The 25,150-nt window shown below is 42.5% G+C and overlaps 1 protein-coding gene across 1 annotated transcript in view; it reads right to left on the reverse strand.

Moving 5' to 3' along the window:
* The window catches only part of ATAT1 (alpha tubulin acetyltransferase 1), a 50,815-nt gene extending 31,398 nt beyond the window's left edge, over positions 1-19,417 (reverse strand). Inside the window, exons 1-8 of the mRNA XM_089656941.1 lie at positions 19,226-19,417; positions 18,874-19,113; positions 8,778-8,838; positions 7,715-7,806; positions 3,552-3,612; positions 2,139-2,252; positions 1,859-1,960; positions 939-984 (exon numbers count right to left, since the gene is read on the reverse strand). Coding sequence (XP_089513067.1) covers positions 939-984; positions 1,859-1,960; positions 2,139-2,252; positions 3,552-3,612; positions 7,715-7,806; positions 8,778-8,838; positions 18,874-18,968 — 571 coding nt within the window. The 5' untranslated portion in view covers positions 18,969-19,113; positions 19,226-19,417. The remainder of the gene's footprint in view (positions 1-938; positions 985-1,858; positions 1,961-2,138; positions 2,253-3,551; positions 3,613-7,714; positions 7,807-8,777; positions 8,839-18,873; positions 19,114-19,225) is intronic.
* Positions 19,418-25,150: the final 5,733 nt, after the last annotated feature.

A 25,150-nucleotide genomic window follows, 5' to 3' on the forward strand; every position in this document is an offset into this window, starting at 1 on the left:
GCAGGCTGAATGAAAAAAAAAAAAAAAAGAAACTTGACACGATGCCACCCATCCACATATTCGATGTGGATGGGAGAAGTACTCCCACTGTGTCATTGTATTCTAACAGCAGGAAGACTTTCATGAAGTCAGAATACAATGGTCGGCACTGACGGCTGATGGCTGGCAGCGCTGATTAAGATTGGTATTCATCCAATAGGCAGCATTTACAGAACTCGATCGGTAGATCCACTTCTGTCCAGCCAGGGTGCCCATACACGGATTGAAATTCAGTCAGTCAGTCTCTGTTGAACCGGTTGAATTTCGATCCATGTATGGCTGGCTTTACAGGAGAAAACAGCACGGAGTGGATTCTTCAGTGTGCTGCTGATGTTTCACTGTCCAAATCAGCAGGTTGGGGAAGTTCTTCAATCAAACCATATTGTTGAATTGCACTAGAGAAAAATAAGGTCAATGATCAAGTGTTGCATTGTGGCAGTCATGCTTGGATCACAACAGTGGCAGAAATTCCAACGGGGGAAGATTTAGACCAGGGGTCTCTAAACTATGGCCATCCAGCTGTTGAAGTACTAGTTGAAGCACAAGTCTCATCATGCTTCTGCCTCTAAAAGTCTTTGCCTGTCAGAGATTTGCAAGGCCTCATGGGACTTGCAGCTCCTCAACACCTGGAGGGCCATAGTTTGGAGACCCCTGAATTAGACAGACAATCTGAACTCTGACCCTTCCCTTCAGCACAGAAAAAAAAATTTGGCACAGAAAAGGGACCTGAAGCAGCATTTTCTCCCAGTTTTAAACATCTGTATGTTTCAATTCATACCACAGCACGCTGACACAGGTATTCCATATAATTGTTGATCTCCTGTAGGATACTACAAATAACTAAAATTAGAAGGTATATAATACCTTTAAGTTCTGGCACTGGGGGCACACATATTTACCTTTCCGATCTCTGAAGAAGCCTTCAAAAATAACAAAATTATTAACCTGAGGGGGAAAAAAAAGAAAGTTAGAACGTATTTAATGCCATTTGTTTCACAGTAAACTCCAGTGATACTGTTATCAGCAATGTATCAAACACATACACACACATTCCTCTTTTATTTATTTTTTTTAAACAAAAAGGGAACATTTTCATTTGTATGGCCTTGTTCACAAAGGGCACACTATATTGTATGCCGGTGCATGGCCATCTTGACTTGTACGGAGATCCATAGGTGTTCTATGCATCCCTGCATCCACTGGGACATAGCAGCTGCACAAACAAAGATGCTGTATCCTAATATGACATCCATGTGGGTGCAGATGCATGTCCCCGAGTTCATGAGGTCTACGTTCGGGGACCCACACCAGCACTCACACGGATGTCATATTGGGACATCCACAGCAATAGACATCAATGAGGCAGACTGCATGGGGATGCACGGAACATACAGGAACCTCCTCACAGGATTTGATCAACAATCTCTGAGCTGCTCTCAGGCACATTGCTTGATCGAGATCAGGCTCAGGTAGGTATTTAGGAGGGGGTTAAACATGAAAAGGTTTTTTACCTTAATGCAGGAAATGCATTAAAAAGATAAAAACTGTTGGCCTTTACAACCACTTTAAAGAGAGCCAATCATGACTGTGCGTCTGACCCTTGATTCAAGCTAAAGAGTCAGACACAAAATAGAAAAGAAAAAAAAAAGCAGTTCTGAAAATTATATGCCAAAAGTTCTGGTGTGAAAATGCCAATGATTTTTTGCAAACGTCAATTTTCAGAAGCTGAAAATGAATAGACCAAATTTTTCTTGTTGTCCAATCTGCTCCGTCCTACCATGCCTCACCTAGCAAGAAGCCATTTATATCATCCACTCACCTGTGGGATAGTGGAACGAAGATTGTAATGTTTCCTCAGGAATGAAAGAAACTTATCAGAAGGACGATCAATGGCCAAATGTTGAGGTTCTACCTGCTCTATCTAGAACAAGGAAACATTTATTAAAAAAACATCTGGACAAAAAAGGGACACCAACAGACATAAAATGAACACAAACTCACAATGCAGCAATATTGGCAGACACCATCTAAAAAACACACCCAGCAGTGATAAAATCACCAACACAAATCCAAAGAACACAAAAAGAGTTAGCCCTTACTCGGAGCATGAAGCTAAAAACCTCTTTCCCAAAGCCATGGCGCTGAAGAGATTCATGGATATAGAAATCAAGAATGCACAGTGGTTCTGCTTCAATATGGGAGCCTTTGTGGTCCTAAAAATAAAGAAAAAGCAAGCTGGAACACATTAATAATGTTTTAAAGGCAAAACCACTTTCATGCATTTTTATTAGGAAATATTGGGAGGGTCAGCAATTGGATACTGTAAAAGGATTCAGTAACTACTGCAGAGTGCTAAAGAAAGAAAAATCTCCCAAAGGCACAGGATATTTTTCTTTTCTCGGATCCTTCAAAAACAACCGTAATAATCATTTACGTTCCTTATACAAGCAAAACTAACAGGTTGTCTTTAAAGTGAAACTCAAGGAAAAAGTTATTTTATTTAATTTTTTTTTAACCTGTGCTGTGCACAAACAAGCTACCTCTAATGATGCTTATCCCAGGTTTGGATCACTGTACTTTCTGACATCAATGAAACTTTGATTTTCACAGAACATAGCTGCGATCCACAGTAAACCACAGGCACCATCCGAGGCAGCTTCTTTGTGCACAACATATTAAAAAGAAAAATATCCTTTTTTTCCCCCTATAGTTCATTTTTAGAGTCTCTTCTATTTACTCCCTGCCCCTGTGTTCGGATTCCACAAGAAAGGAAAGGAAGCAGTGTGCAAACTCAGGGTCACTATTTGGAGCTTTCTCTGTCCCCATGTGACAGTGCTGGCAAACCACCAAGTACTAATGCAGTCATATGAGAGTAAAAGAAGGGAGTCGCAAACTTCTTCCAAGTATTTTCTTCATTCTTGGTTAAATCTGAGCAGTGGGGGTTCATAGTACAGGCGAGTATGTGCTGCTGGAGAGAGAAGCATTAAAGAAAACCGTTCGCTTTGCCCTGCAAGGTTGACTTAAAGCCCCACTCCGGGCGGTTTCTACATTTACCTGTGCAGTGGGGTCCCCCATCCTCCAGCACTGGAAAGTAATTAGTTCAAACAGTTAAGTTATTCCTCATTCCCGAAGGCTTCCTCGTTACCATGCAACAGGTTCCCCTGAAGCCGCTTTACTATGTTGCATGGCCAGTCTGAGCTCTCTGACATCATCTCCTACAATACAGGACCAGCAGTCCTGCATTGTACAGGAGAAAGGGGAGAGAAGGGCCCGCCCCACCCAAATTTGAAGAAGCGTCAGAGGAAGGGAGCACTGGCTATTTGTACTTTTTGGCCCCCCCCCCCCCTTCCCAACTAAATGAGAATTTAAAAAAATCAGAAGCCAGGATTTGGCTTATAAGGGCTCATGCAAATTACACAGCACTGCAAAGCATGGATTTTAATGCATTAAGCTGCATTGTGTTAGACAGACAAATTGAATGTTTATATCCAATATTTAATAACAAATCTCACCAGCACAAATAGCTTCTTATATCCCACCTTCAGAAAACCAATCACCACTCCTCGACCAGCTCTGCAACACAAGATTAAAAAAAAATATATACATTTTCTGAATTTGACCATTACGGTTTTTAAGGAATAAAACATTATGAATTGTGCATGCATTGTAGAGATGTACTAAATGTGTTTTTGTTATTGTAATCCCCACACTGAAAGAGGTTGCAAAGGGCATTTGTCTTTTTTTAATCTAATTAAAAGAGAAGTATGGATTTTTTTTTTTTTTGCACAGTCTTAATCCTTATGAGCTCCTAGTACCTACAATCTTTTCCTGCCCTCTGAGAAGTGCATAATTTCTGTTAAAAAAAGATAGAAAAAAAAAAAAAAGGAGTTAAATTACCTGTGGGAGGGGCTACAGACTTTTCTGGATTTTTATGCTGTCATTCAGTTTAGAATCCACCACTTTCCTCTCCTCTGTTTGATGTCTGCTGGAAGCGCTCTGCTGGCTTAGGCCCTTTCACACGGCCATTTTTCATCTGTCCATTTACGGTTTATCAGTCCATGTATTTCTATAGACTAGCGGATGTAAACAGATGATCATGTTTACATCCGTCTTTTTGAACGGAAGAAAACACTATTTTTCCTCTGTAAAAAAAAAAAAAAAACACAAACGGAACGGACGAAAAACGGATGTAAATGAAAGTAAAAAGGATCAATTTTTTCGTGGAAAAAACGTGACTGAACTGATGTAAAAACGGAACACCTGTGTGAAAGGGGGCTTATCCATCACTGAGCAGCAGCTCCTCTCCCTCTTCCCACCTCCCTTTTCCATTCCAGACAGACGGTCCTGAACACACAAGGTTGCAGTAGTAACAGCAGCACTTCTGTAAACAGAACTAAGGCTACACTAGCCTTGTTAGCAAGCGGCAGACGGGCGTTTGAGAAACGGTAAAAACGCTTCCCAAAGGCCTGGGAAAATTCTGCACATTGCAGCACATACTGCTGTTCAAACGGGAGAGTTAGCATTGCGTTATGGCAAAACGGATGCCTCTGGTCAAGTCAGGAGTTGAAGCATCCTATTCAAGTCTATGGTGCCGCACCGCAAACGCCCGGCCGCGTTTGCAGAGCGGTTGCGGAGCGGTTGCGAGGCGTTTGCGGAGCGGTAACACCATTCAAACTTCATTATAGGCGTTTGTGCGGCGTTTTTAATGCTTGGCAAACACCTAGCAACCTCCGCTAAACCGCTATGCAAATGCCGGACCAAAGCTTGTCAAACACTATAGGGGCGTTTGGCAAGAGTTGGAAAAACAGTCAAATGTGAACGAGCCCTTACTGTGGTGTTGTTTATACATATGTGTTCTACATTCCTGTTAAAAATACAATGCACAATATACTTTAGCAAAGTAAAAATACACAGGTAACATTGTCTTATCAACCGACCAGCATTGCCTGCATGTACAGTAAAAAAAAATATAATAAATAAACTATCAGAGCATGGATAATGGGTAAAGGCAGCACTAAAATGAAAGTGCAAAAATTCTAATTATTTATATGCACAAGAAAACAAAAAGAAAGTGTTAAAGTGCAAAGAAACCAATCAATAAAAACACAAAATGTCAGTAGCTCATAAAAACTAAAAATGTACAAAAATTTTATATGAATAGAGTGCTCAAAAACAAAGTGCATAACCTATTAAGTGCAAACGAACAAGTGCCCATTCAGAAAGTTTGAAATTTCAAGTGTGCTCCTCCAAAAATGGATACTTTCAATAATGCTCCATCCACAATGAAGAATAATTGGGAGTGCAAAAAGGTGTCTGCTCAAAATTCCAAAAAAACAGAAGTGCTCCATCCAAAATTTATATTTCAGTCGTGCTCCATCCACAATAATGACTGAGCCTTCTGTAATAGTGCCGTTGTATGTTGGGCACCTGCAAATGTGAGTGCCTCTTTTCTGTCATTTTTATTTAAGTTTTGAACCCACCTGGTGTGTGGAGGAGAAGTGGAGATGAGCCTTGCCTTAATTATTGTGCACTTTATAAATGCGCTGAAGTCCGGTCCATCTTTTCTGGTAAGTGATATCTGTCCAGAGGGGAGATCACAAGAGCACTGTGGTTTGTGGACTTCATTATTGTGAATGGGGCACAATTGAAATATCAGTTTTGGGTGGAGCACATCTGTTTTGGAATTTTGAGCAAACACTTAATTGCACTACAATTTATTCATCATTGTGGGTGGAGCATTATTGAAAGTATCCATTTTGGGTGGAGAACACTTGAAATTTCAAACTTTCTGTATGGACACTTGTTCATTTGCACTTTATAGGTTATGCACGTTGTGTTTGAGCACTCTATTGATATTTAATTTTTGTACATTTTGTTTTTATGATTTTTCATGAGCTACCGATATTTTGTGTTCTATGAATTATTGATGGGTTGCTTTGCACTTATTTCTTGTAGCACATGTGGATTGCGTATAAATAATCTGAATTTTTGCACTTTTCTTTGTTAGCGCTGCCTTTACCCATTATAAATGTATTTATACATTTAGAGGTAGCTACTTGTAATTACAGTAAAGTGCTTTTCAGCAAGAGTGTTTTTATAATATCAAAAAATAATAAAATCAGAGCAAATATTGTGAATGGATCATTTTACTGACTATTCAGATTGCTATATGTGATCAAGGCAATGACACCTTCCATTCACATCTGCTTAGGCTGGTTTCACATTGCTGCACTGTTTGACCGCAGCATGGGTGTATCTGCGTTTTTTATGCGGTTAAGCTGCGGCTTCCCTTAGACTTTCTAGTAGGTCTGTGCGTTTGTGGCAGTTTTTTATCCCGCACGTTTTCAGAAAGTGCATCAAGGATGCAGCATGCAGAACGTTTGGTGCGCTTTTAGAAAACTCACCAAAATGTGCATTCTAATAGAAAACCAATGGGAACCACAGTCCAGGGAAAAAAAAGAGTAAGCTATGCAGGGAAGGGCTTTGTGGCTGTTTTTTGGCATAGAGGTTCAGTTACTACTAAACTCCGCCTCACCCGCCGCTCACCTCTGACCCCTAAATTTGTGAACAGTGGAAGCATTCCCCACCCTGCAACTGCATGTATTCATGCTCCTCTATATGTGCAGCTGTGGGGTGACTTGGTCACTTATGTTTGGCTGTCTGCAGTGACAGCTTCATGACCAGATAGCTCTGTTGTGTTAAAATTTTTATATATATATATATTTTTTTTTTTACCTCTATAATTTTTATTGTTTTACAGTGCAGGAGACTTTGGGGAAATATTTGGGGTTTTCACTTTACTTCAAGGAAGAGATTGAGAAAACTGAGCTGTCAGTTTCCCTCTTCCAATATATTGAACACAGGTATGTCCTATACATAGGACTGTGTTCATTCACAAAACAGAAACTCACAGCAAACGGGGGCTGATGCTTCCCCTTCTGAATGGCTCTGGCTTGCCGCCGAGGAGTGTGCTCGGCTCTGGCTTGCCGCCGAAAAGTGTGCCCAGCTCTAGCTTGCCGCCGAGGAGTGTGCCCAGCTCTAGCTTGCCGCCGAGGAGTGTGCCCAGCTCTAGCTTGCCGCCGAGGAGTGTGCCCAGCTCTAGCTTGCCGCCGAGGAGTGTGCCCAGCTCTAGCTTGCCGCCGAGGAGTGTGCCCAGCTCTAGCTTGCTGCTGAGGAGTGTGCCCAGCTCTAGCTTGCTGCTGAGGAGTGTGCCCAGCTCTAGCTTGCTGCTGAGGAGTGTGCCCGTTTGATAAGCGTGGCCACATAATTGAGGAAAGAAGAAACTGAAATTGGGGGTGGATTGCTGGACTTTCTATACACCCCCTCTTTCAAACAGAAAGAGGATCGGTTACTTGGTGTTTTCTGACAATTTAACTACGTGTATAGCACAGACTAAGGGACTGAGGAAAGGAAGAAAGGTAATGGAAGCATTAGGATAATATGCACTATTTATTTTTGCTTTTCCGTACTTCTCCTTTAACTATGCAACTATGGATACCTGATAACAGTCATTAAACAGCAGCAGTAGGCCATAATGACATCCCAAATATCAAATAAAGGCATGCAGAAATTTAAATTTTAAAAAGGGTTATTCCATTTACAACTACTAAGCAAAATCACCATTATATATGTAAACCATGTGGTTCAAGTAACCCTTTTATGTACCATTTCTTACGTTTTAGCTGTGCAGTCCTTCAGAATATACAACTGATGCTGATTTGTCTGCATACGGGAGGCGCTAGTTATTGGGGCAGGCAGTCGCTGGGCCTGAAACATGGAGAGTGTAAATATAGTGAATATTCTGTTACAAAAACAAACTTCAAATATATTAATATAATACAGAATTTATATGGCGTCAACAGTTTGTGTACAACTTCATAATATAAAAAAGGAGACAGCACCATTACAATACAATTCAAGACAAGTGAGTCAAAGGGACCCTGGGTTCCATGGGTGAGCAGACACCAGTGGAAGGGTTGGCAGAGAGGATTGGTGTACATTGAGCTGTTAGTAAGGTGGTGCATCTGGCAGCAACATCCATGACAGACAGAAGACGGGATATCCTGTGTAGAGGTAGGCCAAAGAGTAAAGGGGTGCAGTAGCCGAGGCAAGCAATTTGGTGCTGTTGTCGTTTAAGTGCCAGTTCACACTACATGCATTTCAGTTGCTTTTTTTCTGCATCCAAAACACACAGAAAGTAGGTTATATGGTTGTCAATGTCCAAGTTCACATCAGTGCTTGCATATCTAGTGCGTTCTAGTTGCAGTTTAAAGTGAAGAAAAGAGGGTGAAAAATTTAACCGGAAAGCATAGAAAACACACCAGAAGACATCAAAAAACGTGCATGCAGAAACACATTCGCAATGCATCTGGACTGCATTTGTATAGTGTGAACCAACCTTAAGAGGCAGCATATTCTGGAAATGTTAGGGAGGGATTGACAGTTGCTCTTTTGGTCTGAATAGAAAAGTCAGTAAAGAGTCCATAGGGTGGGAGGAAATATCATGAGCTCAGTTTTTGAAAGCTTGAGTTTTTGTAAGTGGTGTGACATCCGTACAGATGCTGTAGGTCAGTTAGTAATTTAGTGATGAGAGTGAGTGAGTGGGGTGAGTGGAGGAGTCGAGAGATACAAAAACCTAAAAAATATGGTTTGCCTGTGGAGTTGGAAAAGGCCAATGCAAAGCAAATATAAGTCAGAACAGCAATACAGTATTTGCTCTAACAGATGAATAATATTACCTTTGCGGATGCTTTTCCAATTTCATCTATGACTGCCATGATTTGTCTTTGAGCTTCAGAACTGAAAACAAAAGAAAAAAACATTAGATGACCCCGAACAAGCATTGATCATAAAGTTGCATGGTGAAAGCTGGACCTGTCTGTGTCAGGGCTTAGTGGATTTTTATTTATGTGGAGTTACAGTTGTGGTGTCTACCTTAAAGTGACCCTGTTGGCAGAAAAAAAGGATTTGAAAAAATTCACTCTGTAAAGAAGCTGATAACATACTTGTCCAGAGGCTCTCCCGCCAGCTGCTACGTCACTACTCTGTCCTGCAGTGATGTAGCAGTTAGCAGTAAGAAGTGTAGGGCTCAGTGGGGGAAATGCTATCCGACACACCTGGAAATGTTACATTACAGTGTAATCTGTAGCGTTGGAAAAGGAAACATTTGACTTGTAACCAATAGAAAGGAAAGTATTCATTTTGTTCTTTTACTGTGTGCTTTGGGTGAAAATTTTTAAATGTAGCAACAACTTTTATCTTGAGCTGCTTTAAAGTGTATTTCCATTTTGAAGTCAAGTTTGAGAAAACACTACCATTTGCTTGCTATAATGTTCCCATTCATACAGTATACCTACAAATTTTAAAATATATACTGTATATACATTTACCTTTTAGTTGTTTTTGAGAAGGCCTCGTGGCTGATTGCAAACATTTCTGAACAATCTCACAGTGTCTATGTCCCCACACAGACTGGGGACACAATAGCATATAAGACTTCTAAGATTTTTAAAGTGTTACTAAACCCACAACACTAAAATCAATCTGTAGATGCAGTAAAGCATCCTTGTTATACTCATTATGGAACCTAAGGGGTTAATCATCCAGAGTGTGTAATCTTGTCTTCTCTGATCCTCCCCTTCTTTTACTGTCCCCAATCCATCTGCTGATTGTACAGTGCAGCAGTGGCAAGTCTGCACATGCTCCATTTTGTCTGTATTGCTAGAGAACATTTCCTCTATGATCTGAACTATTAAGGGCACAGGACTTAATCACACATTAAGGTGTGTATCCCAAATGATAGCCCAGCCCCTCTCTCCTCCCTCCATACCCAGTAACTCAAAAAGTAAACAGTGGGTGGGAGTTCACATCTTGAGTGATAGAGGCAACGCCTCCCATAACAGCATGTGGACACAGGCTTTAGTGGAGGGTTCATGTGATCGACACAAAGACTATCAGCGCTGTTCAGACAGAGGGCCATGCAGCCTCTGCTTGGAAGACTTCAGAGAAGAATGAAAAACTCCTCCTTGAAGCTGAACTGGCACTTGGCTGGACACAGAAACCAGTCACATGAATGCTGTATACCACTGCTGAGAAAAAGCATTTAGCAGTTTCACTTTACGAAAATAAATACATTACCATGTTTTATGTACTCTGGGAGCCCTTATATTGTTAATGCAGTGTCATGAGTTTAGTATCGCTTTACCCTTTGTTAGGACAAACTGTGGTCAAATCTAGTTTACAACTGATAAGGAGATCTGCCAACCCACTACAGAAAGGGTTATTTATGGTACACAATAACCCCCTTACATTCCACAGAAACATTAATTCAATAAGTAAAATGTTAAGCAGCAAATTTTAAATATTTTTTTAAAATTATGCTATGTGAATAAGACCATGTAACAAAGTAAATTCTATTCCAAAATTAGCAATACACTTTAAAAAGGAGAACTGTACCTTTAAAAAAAAATCCATATCCACCCTTCCAGTTCTGCTGAACTAATCTACCCTAAAACTCACCATACCAGCTACTTAAATCCCTAAGTCTGATGTTTACAGCTTCTACAGGAAAAAATCCTCTTTAGAGCTGGTCATGTTTGTGCTGTGAGTCCTCATAGTCTTGTATAGGGCTCCTGAGAAAAGAGATGCTCAGCAGATGGCCTTATGCAACTCTGTGTAAGAGGATTTAACTGGAGAGGCAAGGCTCAGCTGTGATGCATGTGGGTGTCTGGACTGTAGCTAAGAATTCCCTCTCCTCCATGGAATGAATTAACTGTACCCCTAGGCTCCATGGAAGGTTTCTATCCTCATTGAGCTCACCTTATGACATGTATTTTTTTGACAGGTGTACCTCCCCCTCTGAAGACAATAAGCTCAGTTTACAAAGCTTTAAAGAGACACTGTCACTTTCCCCATTTATTCACTCCACCCCAAAGCAATGTATACTCATCGATCTGCATCCCTCACTGTTGCTTTAGAAGGGAAAGCATCTGGGTATGGAGCACCTGAGCATGTGACCTGGCCAATTTGAAAGGTCTGAGTGCCCCTTGTGATTTGGTGAGTATACCTTGCTGGTGGGGAAGCCATCAGTAGGCATGGCTAGGTTAAAGTATTTAAAGGATAAGTTCACCCTTGGGAATATGTTACATGTTCCACCCATTTTTAGGGTGGAACATGTAACATGTTCCTAATGCTGCAGCTGCTGTCTGATCGCCGCCGTCGCCACCCCCCCTTCCCATACAAGCTGTCAGTTTTTGAAATCAGCATGGCTGTGCGGGGCTCCGCCCACACGGCCGCATCACTCATTCACAGAGTTCTGTGAATGAATGAACTACAAGTCCAAACAGACTCAGTGGCTGTCAGCTTGTAGTTCTCAATGAACTGCCAAGGCGCTGTGAAGTGCCGTTGTAGTACTTTGATTCTTCCTGTCAGTATATCTGCTTGCCCGTACATCCTGTACAGGCAAGCAGATATAGTGACAAGTCAGCAGGAGATCTGCATGCAACCAGCAGATCGCTGATGCAATGCTTTACAAGTTCCCGTAACCAAAAAAATAATAAAATGCACAATTAATTTTTACCTCCAAAAAAAAAAAAAAAAAAAAGTGCACGTATTATTTTTTGCAATAGGTAAACTTATCTTTTAAGTGGACCTGAACACAAAAAAAATCTAAAAAGGGAACTTCTACAAATGTTAATTGTGCCTAAGGAATATCCTGCACAAAATAACACAGGCCAACACACATTTTGGGGCCTCAAATGTTAGACCTGCTCCAGGGTATATTTGCATAAATCTCATATACCTATCTTTACTCTGGTCAACCATCAAAATTCAGGATATTTTCACATAGTGTTTTATATATACTAATTGTAGCATAAAAGAAACACATATAAAAGTAGCCGTAACCTTGACTGGGCCTGTGAGATGGATTCTATAGGCCACCTGGAAAACCTGGTCTCCAGGGAAAATGACAAATCAGAATCTTACCGACTCACTTGGACCGTATGATCCTATTTCAAATGCTCATCGGAGTTCGCTACATATTTTGACTGTGAGCCTCTTTTATGCAGACCCTCTCATGGGTCGGGTCTCCACTGCCTTCATGGCATCATTATATACAGACACACCTCAAAAAAAGTTAAAGGAACACCTTTTCAGAGTATAGCATCAAGTCAATTAAACTCCTGGGATATTGATCTAGTCAGTCAAGTAGCAGAGTGGGTTGTTAATTTCATTAACAAAAAAGCAGCTGAAACTGATTAACCACAGGTGCAGTAGATTGGCAACCATGAGAGGACCCCCAAAACAGGAATGGTTTTACAGGTGGAGGCCACTGACATTTTCTTCCCTACTCATCTTTTCTGACAGTTTTTCACTAGTTTTGCATTTGGCTAGGGTCAGTGTCACTACTGGTAGCATGAGGGGATACCTGGACCCTACAGAGGTTGCACTGGCAGTACAACTCCCCCAGGATGGCACATCAATACGTGCCATTGACAGAAGGTTTACTGCATCTCCCAGCATAGTCTCAAGAGCATGGAGAAGATTCCAGGAGACAGGCAATTACTCTAGGAGAGTTGGACAGGACCGTAGAAGGTCCTTAACCCATCAGCAGGACCAGAATCTGCTCCTTTGTGCAAGAAGGAAAAGGATGAGCACTGCCAGAGCCCAACAAAATGACATTCAGCAGACCACTGGTGTGAATGTCTGAAAGAGTGCAGGGTTTAGGGGTACGTTTTGCAAAGCTTGCAACCCCAACCACCCCAAAGCATCTCTCTCCTACCTGGCCTGGCTCTAGTACCTCTCTGTGTAGGCGGCTCTACTATCCGTGTATTCAGCTCTAGTATTTCCCTGTGTATGCCGCTCTGCCTCGCCTTGCAGGTAGATCATTCTTTCTCTCAGAAACTGGAGATCTGTCCCCACCGTGAGGGCGTGCAGGGATCTGTTAGATCTGGGAGCCAATGAAAGCAAACCTGTCTCTTGTAAACAAAGAAGGATTCTGCATTTACAAGTGATTGCTAGAATCAGAAGCAGAGGGTGAAAGCTGGAGGTGATGGAATGGAGTTCTGCTACGTTCCAGCTGCAAAACAGGGTGCAAGGGCCACACAAAAAGGCCTGGTGGGCCAGATTTGGCCCGTGGGCCTTGTGTTTGACAGTTGCGTTTTAGAAGGATCCCACAGGTATGGTATATGTATAGTTACACTGGCTCAAGCTGGACAAATACAACTGTAAAAATGTCATACCTGGAATTCTTCTTTAACATAGTTACATTTATAGTTCCTTCAACTAGAACACTGAATAAAGCAGTTTAACAATAATCAAAAATGAAAGGTCCTAGAAGAATTTCTGAAGCCTAGAACTGAGGTTTCTCAGACAATGCACACTAAACAGACAAGAGCATCCAACTAGCTTTCATCCAGTCTATCAAATCAATGTTCTCCATCTTCAGATGTGAGATCAGCCAGAATAATCCACACTAAATAATGACTTTTATTCACGGCTCTCAGACTTCCACCCTGAAGCTTAATTGAATAGCTCTCGATATAATAATCTGAGCTTTGTCCATTGTATAGACTGGGCACACGCTCAGGAGCAGACAGCATTTTAAAGGCCCCGAAAACAAAGAGGAAAACAAGAGTGGGTGTACACTCAGCATTCATTTTACACTCAGCATTCATTTTTGCCCCTTTTGCTGCCAGAGTCATATTTTCATTTTTGCATACACGTTAAAACACACTTTTAGGCCTTGCTTAACAACCCCCCAAATTTATATATTATGGTTTTGACAAGAATGTGAATGAGTTCATCAGAATTCAGTCCTCATTTGCACTGTAATTATGTATCCCTCCTAAAGACATATTAGAAGGAATAAGGGCAATAAAAACAGAAAATAAATATACATAGGGTGTCATTCCCTCCCTCTTTTATATATGATTTCACTAGCAACAAAGCTAAGGAAGGAGTGCACAAGTATTATATCTGTTGCTTCCTATTCCAAAGCCTGGACCTTTAGGCTACATTAGTCTATTTAAAACAAAAACAAAACTGCCCAAAGGGTAGGCAAAAGTGGTTACTATTGATGACAAATATTTACTGGGCATAGGGATCGCAGAAAAGGAGTCTTAATACTTAGTATCATAAAACCGACAATTTTATTATTCGATTTGAATAAAACACCAGCGTGGATGCAAACATCAATCATAATAGATTCAGCACATAGAAAACATGAACAGACAAAACAGAATAGACAAACAAAAAAAAAATAAACATCCGGACACATGTAAAGTCACACATGGGTTACATACCGCAGCACCACGCCGCTTATGTTGTCTAGAATAACTTTCAAGGTAACCACCATGTGTGAATCTGGGATCTCTAGGGGCCCAATATTCAAAGAGACACAAGTGCACTAAAATAACTAAAAAGTCTTGAGGCTTAAAAAGCATGCTCAATTGGGTGGCCAGGACCTAGGTGGTCAGTGTGGCAATTTGTATGAAAATATTAATCCGTTAGATGGTTATATCCCATATGGAGTCAGAAGGATTAGTTCATCACACAGGTCCCCATAGAGTGTATTTCAGGAGGAGAAGACCGCAATTATCCTGTACGGTATAGGACTTAATAAGTGCACTTGACAACATCAGGAAGTAGCATAAATCCAACTGTAGATATGGAAATTATGGGCAAACTGTGAACAGCGTCACCCCAGGATAAATAGCCAACCTGATATGGCACGCAGTTACTTGAAACTCCGTTTTTCTTCTGGTCCACCTGGACCTAATATCAAGGAGTATTAAGTATTCTTGTGTCCCTGAGGTCTCCACTACTTCCCAGGGAAGGGCGGCACATACATTACCGCTCACCCACCTGTCCACAGCTGTTCCACAGTTCAAAATGTCAGACCAAGCCTCACGGAGAGTTGGCTGCTGTTCCTTATAGCTTTGTGTGGGTCAAAAATCTCTCCATGCTCCTACCGACACTCCAGGACGCCATCACAGGCACACAGGGCACCATCACCACAGAGTTCCCATGTGAGGGTTTGCGTTAGGTGACATTGCAGATGACGTCAACGCGTTTCACTAGAACATAGCATCGCTTCATCTGGACGTCATCAATAGTAACCACTTTTGCCTACCCTTTGGGCAATTTTGTTTTTGTTTTAATTGTTTTTTGGTTACAGTGACAAACGCTCAACTTTTAGCGGATGTGTGTTGGTATATGCATATATATTTTCACCAACCTCAAAGGCTATTTTTTGAGCACATTAGTCTATTTAAACTGATGAAAGGCTAACAGCAGCAGCAATGTTTAAATGTACAGTAGCCACACTGACAGCGGTTAGCTGCGATTATGGATGGATGTCCAAACCTGAACACAGTCGACTTATAGACTTATATGATTAAGGATTCACTGGATTGCATGGATTTTAACCAATAAAGTATTTGTGGAATTTATATGGGCTCCTGCTATTACGTTTATAATAATTAAAAATTTATATATATATATATATATATATATATATATATATATATTTTACACATACATATACATAAATAAACACACACACTAAAGTTGAGGTTGCGTTGCGTACATAGATACAAAATATGTCAAGTCTCCTAACTGCATGGCCATGAAGCAGGAAATAACTGCAGGACCCAAAACTGTGCATAGGTGATGCCTGTCATCAATTTAGAGTTAAATCAGAGCTACACCCAAAAGGGGAGGATTGGGGGAGCAGGGGGGAGCGGAAGTTGTCCATCCCCCCTCCCCATAATCTTCTGGGACACGTGACAGGTACCAGAAGACTGCAGGGCCATTCTCGCGCATGCGCAGTGGGCACCCGGCTGTGAAGCCGCAAGCTGTCACAGCCGGGTGCCCACACTAAACATGCTGGCGCCAGGGAGAGACGACAGCTGGTGAAACCAGCCATTGTGAGGACACCGCTGGACCAAGGGACAAGTAAGTGTCTGTATTTTAAAAGTCAACGCAACAGTTTTTGTAGCTGCTGACTTTTATTTTTTTTTTTTCAGCTGGAACTCAGCATTAAAGTATTACTAAACCCACAACAGTAAAATCAGTCTGTATATGAAGTAAACCATGCTTGTTAAACTCACTGTGGAACCTAAGGGGTTAACCCTCCGCATTGTGTAAAAAGGATGTTTGCTCCTGTCTTCCCTAAACCTCCCCTTATTCCACAGTCCCCAATCCATCTGCTGATTGAACAGAGCCTTGTGGGCAAGCTGCATATGCTCAGTTTGGTGTGTAATGCTAAAGAGATTTTTTTCTCTTGGGAAAGTGCATGTGACCAGCACAGGGCCAATCAGCGCTGTCCAGACAAAGAGGCCAGGGGTCCTGCAACCTCATAGCACAATCAGGGGAGAATGAAAACTCCTCCTACAAGCTTTACCCAGTGCTCTGCTGGACACTGATAGAAGTAAAAAAAACTGCTCTAACTGCTGATGAGAAAAAGGTATTTAGCAGTTTATATTTACTAAAATAATTGCATTTCCATGTTCTGTGTACTGTGGGAGACCAGAGAAAGTGAATACAGGGTCCTGGGTTTAGTAACACTTTAACTGTTTTGATGATAATTTCACCAAAGAAAGTGGGAAAAATCTGCAACAGGGACACCAAATAAAAGCTTATGATGGGTTCTAACATTCCACCTCTACCAAAAACACAGATGTAGGCCTTGTTCACACCATGGTGCAGGAATGTCAGTTTTTCTGCACACGTTCTGCAAGGGCACAACAAAATCTATTGTTTTCTATGTGCCCTGCGCACACCACAACACTAGTATCACCTGTAGATTTTTTTCTGTGCAGGAATATGCAACATGTCTAAAATGCATTGAAGTGTGCAAGAAAACTGATGTCTCTGCAAGAGAAATCTATTCATCAGTTTATCTGTATGTATGGTGTGAACGAGGCCTTAAGGGTGTACAAATATACTGTACTGATTTTTTACTTGCTGTGATCTATGCAGATCGTAAAATGCAGATGATCTCTCCTGGACTCATCAACTGTAATAATTAGCTGTCAAAATTTCTTAGGGCTGAAACACACCTTTGCCATATGATGCCTTGCACAGTAATACATTACTGCACATTGGGGTGTGCTAGATTGAAGCTGTGTGAATTGTCTTTAGCTACACCACCCAGATGGAAAAAGGAATGAAGGGAAATATGTGAACTATGATATTCACTGCATCCTAGATGGAGACCTCCTTTTATAACTTGCCATATGCAGAATATCACCAAGCACAAGGAGAAGGCTTAGCGTGAGCCATTTCTCAGCCATCCAGACTGGTTATTGACAAAGCTGCCAGTTCTACAGGAGGTAGACCAATTATTGATTTATTACAAATATTCAAAAAAGCAAATATTCAAGAATTTACGCAGAGCTTTACATATGGTACATTCACATCAGTAACTGCCCTCAAGGAGCTTACAATCTAAGGTCCCTATCTCACATGTACACCTACACAAACACATACTAGGGCCAAATTAGACAAAAGCCAATGAACACACCAGCATGTCTTTGGAGCGTGGGAGGAAACCCGAGTGCCTGGAGGAAACATGCAAACTCCATGCAGACAGTGACCTTTACATATAGTAGAATTTCACCAAGGCCCCATTCACACTTGTGAATGGGGCTGTTAGTATAACCTGCAGGAGACTCAGCGGGTTTTCTGGCTATTAGCTGCAGGCGGGAAGCTCCAGCTGTGTATTCCCCTGCTGGCAAAACACTGCCCCGCACAAAGAAAGCAAGTAATCATGTTGTGTGAAAGAGGCTATAAAGCAAAACTAACCCATGGACTGAACAGTTTATAAAAAAACAGTTAAAGTTATTCTAAAGGCTTATAGACAAACATGTCTATATTTACCTGCTGTGTGCAGTGGTTTTTCAGAGTAGTCTGGATCCTGCTCTTTTCGGGTACCCCGCTGGCGCTCCTGGCCCCTCCCTCCTGTCAGGTGCCCAGACAGCAAACAGCTTGTTCGCACAAGGAGCTGGAGCTCGGCCCCGCCCCCTCTCTATTCTCATTGGCTCACTGGCTGTGACTGACAGCAGTGGGAGCCAATGGCTCCCATTTTTGTTTCAGCCTATGAGAAGAGGAAGTCACGGGATAGCCGAGGCTCCAGTGCACATTTCTGGACTGAGAGGGGGCTTAGGTAAGTATTAGGGGGGGACTGGGTGGGATTCTGCACAGAGAAGGTTTTTTACCTTCATGCATAGAATGCATGAAGGTATAAAAACAATGAGCCTTTAGAACCGCTTTAAATTCCTGGCATACCGGAAATGCTGTCACATTTGCTTGTGCTCTCGACCAAACTGTCAAACCATCAAATGGCTGGTATCATAAAGGTGAATTCATATGGCAACGCAGAGCAGCAGGAGCAACTCTGCGTTGCTGGCTAAGCTAGGGAGGGAAGTGTGGTGTGCAATTCAGCGTACAAAAATGTTTTTGTTTGAGCTTTATTAAAAGTGTGCAAAATGTACATTTCATTCACTGTGATGTCGGGCAGCACAATGTGTTGTCATTCTTGACATTGCAGTACAATTTGGTCTGGTGCGCTGCGATAAAATCACTAAGAACATGGCTCCAATGTCTCCCAGCGCCTGATCTTTGCTGCAGCTCTAGCACCTGTGATGTGAAGATCGGGCACCGGGGGAGCTGACTGGCTGAGCCTGGCAACACCCCTCTCTATCTGGGGCCCTGGGCACATGCTTCCCCCCATAGTTTTGCCCTGAAGCCAGGCATAAAATATTTACAGATGAATATTAAGTGCACTGAGGTGGAGGGTTGCAGCCACCCACTCTACCCCGTTCTACATACCTGGAGATGAGCGGTCGGCGCACAGGGGTGAGATTGCTATCCATCTTAGTGATGGGGTCCAAGAAGATCTTGTGCACGTCAAAATCAAACTCCATGTTGACCAAAGTGGGATAAAGTGTGTGCTAAGATACGTGTACAATCGCGTGTCAGCTGACGCTCACAGGCGGATATATTCATTCACATTCCATGACTGGCAGCATTTCCTTATAGCCCATCACCTGCACAGCTGTTCACACCTTTCTGTTACAAGGAGACATAATAAACATCTTCTATATACAATCTGTGCAATATTTATATTCCTCCGTAAATATAAACCGTGCAGCCTCTGGCCTATTATCGCACCAGTACTTACCGGTACATATAGATGACTGAGACACCTAATAAATCACATGCTGACCGCTCTATGGAAAGGACTGTACGCTGCTCTATACATCCATCACATCACAGACATTGGGGCCACTATGCCTCCCCCTCTGACACGTACAGCCCAGCAGCGCGCACCCGTCCGTCCTCCACTACACAGCGCGCCCCCGAGACAATAGAAACCGGCGCTAGACGGGAGGCGAGAACGGCGCGGTAGCCACGTGATCAGCATCCCGTCCAATTGCTTTTGGAGCGTCCGCTTCCACCTAGCAACCGCTTCCCTAGCGACATAAGCACACGCCCGGCAATTGGCTAGTAGGGGAGTGGGAGTGGTGGGGGATTCGCCCAGCTGGATGCTCGTGCCTGATACTTGCAGCAATAGGCTTTTATTTGACCACGCCTCTTACAGTACAGTCCATAGACTGATGTGAGGCTAAGCAGCTCCCTAGCAACCGCGCAGGCCTTCCTTAGCAACGGGGATGATGTTCCTCATACATACATAAGAATTCATCATTCATTCATAATACATAAGAATTCATTCATCTTTCATTCATAATACATAAGAATTCATTCATCTTTCGTTCATAATACATAAGAATTCATTCATCTTTCATTCATAATATATAAGAATTTCATTCATAAAGAATTCATTCATACATGGAAATACATTCACACCTGATTGACTTAAAGCGGTAGTAAACCGCCAGGAAATGGGCCCCTGCAGGTTTAGGTCATGACGTATTAAAATGCACAGCATACTAGTATGTTATATCCGACTTACCTGTACACGGAGCTCTCCAGCACCGAGCTGTCGCGGCTCCGCAGTGCCGTTATTTCCACCCGCCCTTTCTTCCAGATTCACCGGCTTCTGCAGAACGAACGGCTGTAGCCGCGATGACGTCACTCCTGCGCATGTGCGCGGGAGCTCTTTGTTGCAACATTGAGCTCTGAAGGTTCAGCACCCTGCGCTGTCCCTGTAGTGCACATGTGCCAGTAACATCTCCGGCTGCATGCTGTGTGACTATCTCCTCTACGGTGCAAGTTCAGTGTACCTACAGGAGTACCTACAGGGTTACATGTAGGCACAACTTACAGAGCGGACTTTAGCTCTACTTTAACCACTTACCCTCCAGAGGATTTACCCCCTTCCTGACCAAGCCATTTTTTTGCGATACAGTGCTGCGTTACTTTAATTGAACGGTCATGCAACGCTGCACCCAAATAAAATGTATGCCCTTTTTTCCCACAAATGGAGCTTTCTTTCAGTGGTATTTGATCACCTGTGCATTTTTTATTTTTTGTGCTATAAACAAAAAAAGACCGACAATTTTGAAAAAAATATATTTTTGGCTTTTTACTATAAAACATGTCCAGTAAAAAAATTTTTAAAAATACCATTTCTTCATAAATGTAGGCCAAAATGTATAATGCTACTTCTTTGCTAAAAAAATTCCCAATATGTGTAAATTAATTGGTTTACGTGGAAGTTATAGCATCTACGAATGGCGGTATAGATACTGGTTTCATTATTATTTTTTTTTTTACACTGTTAATGGCGGTGATCAGCGACGTATAGCAAGACTGCAGCCGGCATTCTGACACTGGGGGGGAACTGATTAACTGCCACTGACATCCGCAGTGACACTAATACAGTGATCAGTGCTAATATAAAGCACTGACACTGTACTAATGACACTGGGCAGGAAGGGGTTAACATCTGGGGCGATCAAAGGGTTGACAGTGTGCTTTGCGTATTTCACATTATGTGCTGTTTGTGTTTTACTGTGTAAGCATGTTGCTGTATATCACTCCGTTATGTAGCATGCTGGAGCTAATGGGAAAGATCTGTATTGTTTACATACAGACCTCTCACCTGTCAGTGTTCCTTGGCGATCGCCAGGTGTTGGCGGGGGAATCTCTGGGTGGAACCTGGTGATCAACAGCTGTAGCGGCGGGTAGGGTGGTGTGCTCGCCCCCTACCCAGGAATGCAAAATCACATATATATACAGTGGGGATCGAAAGTTTGGGCACCCCAGCTAAACATTTGTATTAATGTGCATAAAGAAGCCAAGGAAAGATGGAAAAATCTCCAAAAGGCAGCAAATTACAGATTAGACATTCTTATAATATGTCAACAAAAGTTAGATTTTATTTCCATCATTTACACTTTCAAAATAACAGAAAACCAAAAAATGGCGTCTGCAAAAGTTTGGGCACCCTGCAGAGTTAATATCTTGTACTGCCCCCTTTGGCAAGTATCACAGCTTGTAAACACTTTTTGTAGCCAGCCAAGAGTCTTTCAATTCTTGTTTGAGGTATCTTTGCCCATTCTTCCTTACAAAAGTCTTCCAGTTCTTTGAGATTTCTGGGCTGTCTGTCACGCACTGCTCTTTTAAGGTCTATCCATAGATTTTCAATGATGTTGAGGTCAGGAGAGTGTGAAGGCCATGGCAAAACCTTCACTTTACGCCTCTTGATGTAATCCCCCGTGGATTTTGAGGTGTGTTTAGGATCATTATCCATTTGTAGAAGCCATCCTCTCTTTAACTTCAGCTTTTTCACAGATGGCATCAAGTTACCATCCAAAATTTGCTGAAATTTTATTGAATCCATTTTTCCTTCTACTCGTGAGATGTCCCCTGTGCCACTGGCTGCAACACAACCCCAAAGCATGATTGATCCAACCCCATGCTTAACAGTTGGACAGAGGTTCTTTTCATTCAATTCTGTGCCCCTTCTTCTCCAAACGTACCTTTGCTCATTCTGGCCAAAAAGTTCCATTTTAACCTCATCAGTCCACAGAACTTGTTTCCAAAATGCATCAGGCTTGTCTATATGTTCATTTGCAAAGTTCAAACAATGATTTTTGTGGTGAGGACGTAGAAGAGGTTTTCTTCTGATGACTCTTCTATGAAGACCATATTTGTACAAGTATCTCTTTATAGTAGAATAGTGGACCACAACTCCAGTGTCTGCCAGATCTTTCTGGAGGGATCGTGCAGTCAAACGTGGGTTTTGAATTGTTTTTCTCACAATCCTGCGAGCTGTTCTGTCTGATATTTTTCTTGGTCTTCCAGATCTTGCTTTAACTTCCACTGTCCCTGATGACTGCCATTTCTTAATTACATTCCGAACAGAAGATATTGACATCTGAAAACGCTTTGCTATCTTCTTATAGCCTTCTCTAGCTTTGTGAGCGTCAACTATTTTCAGTTTCAGTTTTCTAGACAACTGCTTAGAAGAACCCATGGTGCTGATTGTTGGGGCAAGGTCAGATGAGTCTGGGCATTTAAAACCTTTGAGATTGACATCTCCTGGTCTTCCCAGACGATGATTGAGAACAATCCATGACACTGGCAGGTCTCAGCTTGGCAAAGGGGGCAGTGCATGCTATAAATTCTGCAGGGTGCCCAAACTTTTGCAGACGCCATTTTTTGGTTTTCTGTTATTTTGAAAGTGTAAATGATGGAAATAAAATCTAACTTTTGTTGACATATTCTAAGAATGTCTAATCTGTAATTTGATGCCTTTTGGAGATTTTTCCATCTTTCCTTGGCTTCTTTATGCACATTAATACAAATTTTTAGCTGGGGTGCCCAAACTTTCGATCCCCACTGTATATATATATACACATGTGATTTTGCACAGCCCTGCTACCCTATAGCAGTAGTTCTGCTATAGGACGGTTGGAAAGCGGTTAAAACAGGTTTCCTGCCTGTTTACAATTGCTATTGGGGGGGGGAGTTGAGTGGTGTTTTTGCCACCCCTCAACTACTCCCCCTTTTGCTGCTGAGGCAGCAGCAGTGGGTGTACACAACTGCAATGCTTTGGTTTGCGGCCATGGCAGGATTTATACCTCCTGTCCTGCTCAGCGGGTGCTACCACCCGCCAAGCACGACTCATTCAAGTAAATGGGGCACATTCTAACCGCACACAACATGTGCAGTTGTCCAGTATTTAGGGGGTTAAAACACCTCCTATCTATTGCTGTCTGAAGAGCAAATCAAACACAGATTAGATGTCACACAGTAAAAATTGACCATATATTCACTGGTGCCTATTAATACTTGCGCATCATGTGACTTGAAGCTTGTCGCTCAAAACTCCGAAGAGTACATTAGCTTCTTTGGGACACAGTTGCCACATAGACATTAAGTGGTTGTAACCCCTCACATATACCCAATTAAAAGCCCCCTAGCCCGAGCTGTCATTCCTGCAAGGAGAGGAGAGAACAAGGCAGGGAATTCAAATCCACGCTGCTTTCTCACCTCTCCTACCACTGAGATTATGGAGCATCTGCCTCCATAGTATACATCCTCACACACCTACTCTCCACTGCGGGAAATCTCCCTGCACCGCTCCTGCATGCTGACTGCGTAGGTTCACACAGGAGCAGTGGAGAAACCAAATGTGATTTAGACAGGAATTGCATTCCTGTTCAAATTGCATGCTATTCTTTGAGGTGCAATTTGCATCCTTACATTTTGTATTGGTAAACAGTATCAGCGAGTACTTGACCCAAAGTATCGGTACTCCTACTTTCCAATTTAAAAAAAGGGTTTCAGTGCATCCCCTATATACACTGTATATCATTTTTCTTTTTACTGTACTGAATGGCTTTCATTCATGACTCATTGTTTACTATTGCAATTGCTGTGATTTGCTACAGCTATCACATGGTACAGGGCCGCTGTTATTGGCCCTGTACTATGTGACTGATCACAGAGATCACAATAGTAAGCAAGCTGACATGAATGAAAGCCTTTCATGACAGCTGTGTTCACTTGTTTTCATGTGGTTGCTGTGATTGGTCACAGCGATCACATGGTACCTGGGCCAATCACATGAGCCCAGTACCGAGCACTGTGATCATTCACAGATTGCACCACTGTGTGCCCCAGGGAATGTGTGAGTGGGACAACATCTGGGGATGTCCTCCTGGAACTGGATAGCACTCGATAGGCTGTATATGTGCATTGGCCGGGTGGAAAGTGGTAATATGGTCTCGCAGCAAAAAGGTGAAAATGTTGAATTTATTTCTGTAATTTTCCAGGGTATGTCTAAATCTGATTGGTAGGTATGTGGAAACAAAGGTGTCAGGAATGGACTGGCCAGCAATGGTGGGACTCACCTGCCTTATGAGCTGCAGTTTCAGGGCTGGCCAGCGGGTGCTCCCAGCAATCAGAGACTCAACCTTGCAGCCAGTCAAACACCTGGAACTGATTATACTGGTGTATTTAAGGGATGGCCAGACCTGCAGACTCGGCCTTGGTGTGTGTTTCTCCTGGGCCCTGTATCCTGCTCCCTGTCCCTGTCCCTGTCCCTGTTCCTGCTCCCTGTCCCTGTTCCTGCTCCCTGTTCCTGTTCCTGTCTGATTCGTTGCTGACCCTGCTCTGATCCCTGGCTTTGTCTGACCATTCTCCTGCTCCTGATCCCTGGCTTGTCTGACCATTCTCCTCTGCCTGACCCTCTGTACCACTCTGCCCGCTACCTGCTGAACCTGGCTTGTGACCCCGACCATTCTCCGCTTGCTCCCCCTGTACCTACCTGCCCGATTGATATTGACCCGGCCTGCCTGACGACGCTTGTATTGTATGTACTGTCATCTGTGGATGGTTGGTTTGGTTTGTTTGCACTGTGTTATGTTTTAGTATTGCACTGCGTTTATGTTTGTATTGTTAGTGTTAATAAATTATATTGTTTATAACATATCTGAAGTCTGCGTTTCCCTGCGTCAGTCACACACCTCTGGTCACACCCGGGAGCCCTGACATTACACCAAGGCCCATCCTGACCAGAAGTGGCTGCACAGGGAAGCCATCTTGGTTTGTTGATGGGAAGGATGGATCTTGATGAGGTTGTGTATTTATATCTGCTAGTGTTTGATGACAGAGAGTATGCTTATCAAACTCT

Source organism: Staurois parvus, unplaced genomic scaffold (assembly GCF_062004578.1).
Source record: "Staurois parvus isolate SC_StPar_1 unplaced genomic scaffold, SC_StPar_1.0 ptg000950l, whole genome shotgun sequence".
Classification (NCBI taxonomy): Eukaryota; Metazoa; Chordata; class Amphibia; order Anura; family Ranidae; genus Staurois; species Staurois parvus.